This window comes from Colobus angolensis, unplaced genomic scaffold (genome assembly GCF_000951035.1).
Source record: "Colobus angolensis palliatus isolate OR3802 unplaced genomic scaffold, Cang.pa_1.0 Scaffold253, whole genome shotgun sequence".
Lineage (NCBI taxonomy): Eukaryota > Metazoa > Chordata > Mammalia > Primates > Cercopithecidae > Colobus > Colobus angolensis.
The window spans coordinates 4014094-4020554 of record NW_012115744.1 but is presented as its reverse complement, the minus strand read 5'-3'; the positions used below and the strand labels follow the sequence as shown (position 1 = coordinate 4020554).

At 47.0% G+C, this 6461-nt stretch overlaps 1 protein-coding gene across 1 annotated transcript in view; it reads left to right on the top strand.

Moving 5' to 3' along the window:
* Positions 1-4537: 4537 nt before the first annotated feature.
* Positions 4538-6461, top strand: part of PKD1L1 (polycystic kidney disease 1 like 1) — a 182873-nt gene continuing 180949 nt past the window's right edge. Inside the window, 1 exon segment of the mRNA XM_011946807.1 lies at positions 4538-4609. Coding sequence (XP_011802197.1) covers positions 4566-4609 — 44 coding nt within the window. The 5' untranslated portion in view covers positions 4538-4565.

Below are 6461 nucleotides of genomic sequence, written 5' to 3'. Positions count from 1 at the left end.
TACTAAAAGTGTTTAGTCCCAGCAAATTTGTCTTTTCTAGTTTGACAGTAGCTTTAAAAGTGTCCCATGATGCCCTCCCACTGCAAATTACAGGGCACTCGGCCATTTTTCACAAAATCATGATACTTTAATAACTATGTTGTTTTTCTTTAGTGGAGCTACGATTGAGCCTCACAGATAGATTAACACATATTTCCCTGCAAATTAACATCACTTAGAACATACTCATCTCAGAGGAAATGGCCCAGACGCATGTTGGGGTGAAGGGAGGTCAAGGTCCCAGACTTTCTGGGCAGGAGATTTGCTTCTCAGGGGGAGCTTCTGGTTGGCTGCTTGTCCCAAGATGCTAATGGAGGCAGGGAAGGCTCACTGCTCCAGCCCATGGGGCGGAGCAAGACCAGTCCCTGTTGCTTTGGGATGCATTTGTGGGCTTTCCACCTGAGCTGACTTCCCCACAGCCACCCCTGGTTTGAATGCTGATCAGCAGCTCCATGGGAGCAGCCTGCTTGCAGCCAGGCTGGAGGGGGCTGATGGCAGCCTTGCCCCTGCTCTCCCTGGTGCAGCCCGCTCCGGGGACCAGCTCAAAGGATGGTGAGTTTGACATTCTACTGAGATCTTACCAATTTTTCTTTCTTTTCACCACAATTAATTACAAAAATTTGCCCAAGCACCGTGTTTGTTTCCGTGGGTGTGATGGGACCCAGAGTGTGGGCTGGGGGTGGGGATGGGGTGGTAATAAAAAAATGATGTAGAATATCTAAAGGTAGATAAGTGGAGGTCCACAAGCTGCCTCAAGGAACAGAATGGAAATGACAGTGACTAGCAGTCTTGCTAGGAAGGGACATGCCAGCCTGTGCGACTGCTCATGCAAAGAGAAGGTCAAGTGATGCTGACCGGCCACGTGCTTTCCCGGGAAGCTCCATTTGGAGGTGAGAAACTGAGGCAGGCAGATGATATGATAATGTTCAGAACCTGGGCTTGCATTGAGACCTGAGAAATGAAGTTGGTTGCTCATGATAATCATCATTCTAGTGCTAATTTTCCTTGTATATTTTATGTATACACTTACCTGAGTTGCAAATGTAGAATTTCCCCAAATCTGAAACCTAATATCATTAAATGCCATCTATGACATCTTCAAGTATGAAAATCCATGTGGGAACAATTGCTGAGGTTTCCATCTGAAGAGGAACCCTGTGCTGTTGAAACTGCAATTCTGTTTGTGCCTTTTTACACTGTGAACTGTGTAAACACCTGTGTTTGCTTTTCTACTTTGACTATTAAAAGTCTTCAGGCAGTGCTACCTACTTTCAGGTATCCGTTCTGAACTATGTACCTGCTAAGCACCTTAAATCTGTGGAGTAAGGCAGGGGTTGACTAAGTGAGCTATTATCTAAGGAGCAGTATTAGAAACTAAGTATTAAATCTGAAACACAGAATTTGTGGCTTAAAAAACAAATTCTAAGGAAGTGGATTTTGTTTAAAACAATGAATCCAAAGGGAAAGGCCTCCCAGGATCTCTTCCAGCCAGGGGGATTCTGTCCTTGCACACTGATTTCATGCAAAGAAACGATTTTTCTTGTGTTTTTTTCCTCCTTTCATCAAAGGTCAGAAGGAGAGTCAAAATCCTGATGGAGTCTTTGTTTCTAAATCAGGAGCTTAGATAGTGATTTCTTAAAATGGGCCATATTTGGAAGCCATTTACCTAATTTCATTCAGAATATTTTTACTTAAAGCAGTTTTTAAAACTTGACGTTTTCCAGTTTGCTTGGCTGCATCCACGTCTCTCCTTAAGCGGCACACCCCTCTGTCCTCGGGGGGGAAGCAGTGAGTTTGGTTCTGTGTTGTGCTCCCTGTTGTACCAATGCAGTGCTCAGCAAACCCCAGGTGGAGGAGTACAGCCCAAGAATGTAGATGAACTGAGAACCCCTCCCTTGTCTGGATGCAGCTGCTCTGAGGACACAATGCTGGCCACAGGGGCCAGGAAAAAGACGGGAGGCTGCCCAACCCAGCGCTGGCCACGAGGGTTTTCTGCAATGATGGAAACATTGTATAATTTGTATCTGGGCTACTGAGCCTGTGAAATGTGGCTAATGATGGAGAAGCTAAAGCTAATTCTTTTTCTTTTTTTGGAGACAAGAGTTCCACTCTTGTTGCCCAATCTGGAGTGCAATGTTAGGAAGTTGACTCACCACAACCTCTGCCTCCTGGGTTCAAGCAAATCTCCTGCCTCAGCCTCCTGGGTAGCTGGAATTTCAGGCACGCACCACCACACCTGGCTAATTTTTTTGTATTTTTAGTAGAGATGGGGTTTCTCCAGCTAATTCTTAATTCTATTTAATTGTAAGTAACTTAAGCTTCATTAGCTGAGAGTGGCTATGAGACTGCCTCCCACGTAGGGCAGTGCAGGCATTTTTCTTCCCTCAATTATGTCACTTTCTTTGCTCCTCCTCATTTCCTGGCATCTTTGGTTAGCACTGCTAGCTTCAAAAACATCCCACACTTTAAATGTAGGCCCTGTTCTCAGGATGTCCAGCCCCACAGGGAGGCACAGGCAGCAGCAAGGTCAGAGCATCCAGGTGTGCATGTGGGTATGGATGCCAGCCCAGCAGGCAGGGTTGCGCAGGTGTCTTTACCCAGTGGACTCTGTTTAGATTTGACAGGAAGGTGTCAGAGCAAATCGCAGGGGCTCCAGAAAGAAGGAATTTTGTTCGTTTACAAACTGCAGTTTGCAGTTTATCCTTTCCTTGGTCACAAGCACATTTGAAAGCGTATTGCTAACGAAATTGGAAAGTAGGCATTTCCCCCAACTCTGAGATTTATCCACAACAAGCACAGTGGGGACAAAGCCAGACGCACTGCCAAGGCAGTGTGAGAAAAGCAGAGGTAACAGCAAGCCCCAGGACAGACAGATGTGTTAGGTCAACAGCAGGCCCCTTAAACCCCCACGGGGCGCTGGTTACTCCCCTCCTCTGCAGCAAAGTTCCAGAAAACACGGGATCCAAGGTCAGACACCCGTAGCTTGGATCATCATCATTTAAGGGGTCCCTGTTCCCATCTGAGTAGGAGCTCGTGCCTGAAGACATTCCCACTCTTCTTGGTATCAATCTCTTCAGAGCAGAGAGAAAAATTATCTAGTTTTCTGAGTAAAACATTAAGTTTTCTCAAATCTATAAAGGTTTAAATGTTGGCATAAAGAACTAAGGCAACTAACAAATGCTTTAAAAATGTAAGAGAAAGTGTTTCATAATGGAGAGAACTCAGTCTGACCCAACCATTTGCAAACAAGGAGAGGTGCAGGAGATTCGGAACCAGATCATTCCTAGGCTGTGCCAGAAGACAGTGTCCCTAGGGTGTGTCTTGCCAGCCTTCCATATGAATGCTCTTCTACTCTTCTGGAAGGTATCCTGTTCCCCAGTCCAGTTGTGGACAGTTACAGCTTTGTTTTTTTGTTTTTTTTCCTTTGAGACTGAGTCTCACTCTGTCACCCAGGCTGGAGTGCAGTGGCGCAGTGGCGCCATCTCAGTTCACTGCAAGCTCCGCCTCCTGGGTTCACGCCGTTCTCCTGCCTCAGCCTCCCGAGTAGCTGGGACTACAGGTGACCGCCACCACACTGGCTAATTTTTTTTTGTATTTTTACTAGAGACGGGGTTTCACCATGTTAGCCAGAATGGTCTCGATCTCCTGACATCGTGATCCGCCCGCCTCGGCCTCCCAAAGTGCTGGGATTACAGGCATGAACCACAGCGCCCGGCCTTTTTTTTTTTTGAGACAGAGCCTTGCTCTGTTGCCCAGGCTGGAGTGTGATGGCACCATCTTGGCTCACTGAAACCTCCACCTCTCAGTTTCAAGCAATTCTCCAGCCTCAGCCTCCCGAGTAGCTGGGATTATAGGCGTGAGCCACCGTGCCCAGCCGACAGTTAACAGTTTTTAATTCTCAGAACTCTCTCAGCTTCCATGTACAGTTTTTCCCTTGAGTAGCAACATGTTTCAGGCAGCCACAAAGATCCCTACCTAAAACACACTTTTGTTTTATTTTGTTTTGTTTTTGAGGCAAAGTATCACTCTATTGCCCAAGCTGAAGCACAGTAGTGCGATCTTGTCTCGCTGCAACCTCCACCTCCTGGGTTCAAGCAATTCTCTCGCCTCACCCTCCTGAGTAACTGGGATTACAGGTGCTTGCCACCACACCTGGCTATTTTTGTATTTTTAGTAGAGGTGCAGTTTCACCATATTGGCCAGGCTGGTCTCAAACTTCTGGCCTCAAGTGATCCACCCACCTCAGCCTCCCAAAGTGCTGGTATTACAGACGTGAACCACCACGTCTGTCGAAAGCACACTTCTTAGGAAGGAATTTGTCTGACAGTGTTAGAAAACAAAAGCTGTTTCTGATTGGGAAAATGTTACCGGAGTTTGGATTTTTCCCTCTGTGTTTGATGTGTGTCCTGATAAGAGGTCACAGGTACAGAAGCTGGAAGCATTAAGCTCTGTTTCTTTGTCTTCCAGAGGATGTAGGAAGAAGCTGGTCTGCTGACTGTGATACTCGTGACCAGCTTGCACAGGACATGGCTGAGGAGGCAGTCCAAAACATTTCTGGTGACCACGAAAGGTGAGTTAGCACTGTTCTCAGAGGGTTTGGTAAGCTTGATTTTAAAGTATGTATTCAGAAATTTTCTTTCAAAAGTCATCACCTCCAGGATGTGGGCTCACTCTGGCATGGGTGGAGGGCCTGTACCAGGAGGGTGCAGTTGGCCGGCAGGGTCAGTTCAGAGGTTGGAGTTGGTGTTGAGAATGGATTTTTTTCCTGAAGGCTTGTTAGAAGACTCCTCAAAGCGGATGCCTTCAGTCATGAGAAGTGCTGATTGCTCTTCCTGCAAATGCAGGGTACCTTCCAAATTACAGGACTTTCTGCTGCCCAGTAGTAGACAAAGTTAAGCTATCTGCTTGTCTGCCAGGTCCCTTGCATGGAGACCAGGAGGAACCTGGCACAGGAAGAGATCATGGGGTCTTGGCCCATGGGTCTTATTTCTAAATCCTTTTCCCCATGCTCTGTGCATGCCAGCACCCATGTGTTGTTGAGGCTGGGCAGCCTGTGTGCTCTGCTGTTGGCTGTCTCATGGCAGTATGACATGGTGCAAACCTCCATGCCCCCTTTCCTGGGCATGGGGCCAGCAAGGTGACCTGCCTGTGGGATGTGGTAAGAACCCAGGGAGGGTCCCCACTGTCCCCTGGCCTGGCGTGATGGGAGCCTTTGCCTGTAGAGCTTGCCCAGTGGGGTACCCTGCTACTGCAGGTCACTTTACCTCCTCACCCCTAGATTTCTCACCCCAAAAATCTGAGTACCTCTGTTGTGACATCTGTAAACTCCAGCGGGGCGTTATAAAAATCAGTATCCTTGATGAATGCTTGCTGTCAGCATTTCTGCCTTTGCTAGCTTACTGTCTTTGTGCCGTCACCATCATTGTATCAAAGAAACCCAAAGCAAACCACGACGAGAAAGTGAGGCTGCACGTGTTAACAGGGTTGGCCACATTCATGCTTGGAAATTTCTTTGCCTTATGTCACTCACTGCTGCCAAGCTTTGTCTGATTTTGGCTACAATTTTTTCCCCTTTTTTTTTTTTTTTTTGTTACCCCATTTTTCTTTTATTCCAAATGCTGGTGCTCCTGCAGACTCCCAGAGCCTTGATATTGGCCCAATTTGACCTTCACTCCTATCAGCCAGGGAATTGCAAGGAGTTACCCCTTTGTCCTTAGAAAGGAAAGAAAAGCTGAGGAGTGGAAGTTGCTGACTTGATGTTTTTTCTCCTGTATATTTCTACATCTTGTACTTGCAAAGCAACTAGTTCATGCAGGTACTAGCCATTGTAATTGGTGTCCAGGCCCCATTTCTGAAGTCATAGCCTTTTGGGGTTTCCTGAGTCACCTAAAGCAAGACAGTGGCTGATCTGGTTCGTAGAAACAGAAGAGGTATTCTTGACTCTGCTGTATCCCTCATTTCCTGGAGTTAGGCCTGTAGTGTCTGTGTGTGTGTGTGGTATAGGACATGTGTGTGGGTGGTGTGGTGTGTGGTCTGTGTAGTGTGTGGTATGGGTATGTGTGGTATGGTATGAGTGGGGTATGGTGTGTGTGTGATGCATGGTGTGTGCTGTGTGATGTGTGTGTAATGTGTCGGTGTGTGTGGTGTTTGTGTGTGTGGTGTGTGTATGTGTGGTGCGTGGTGTTTGAGTGTGTGGTGTGAGTGTGGTGTATGTGGTGTGAGTGTGAGGTGTGTGTATATTGTGTGTGATGCTGTGTGGTGTGTGTGTGGTGTTTGAGTGTGTGGTGTGAGTGTGTGGTGTGTTTATTGTGTGTGATGCTGTGTGGTGTGAGTGTGGGTGTGTGGTGTATGCATGTATGGTATGTGAGTGTGTGATGTGTGAGTGTATAATGTGTATATTGTGTGTGATGCTGTGTGGTGTG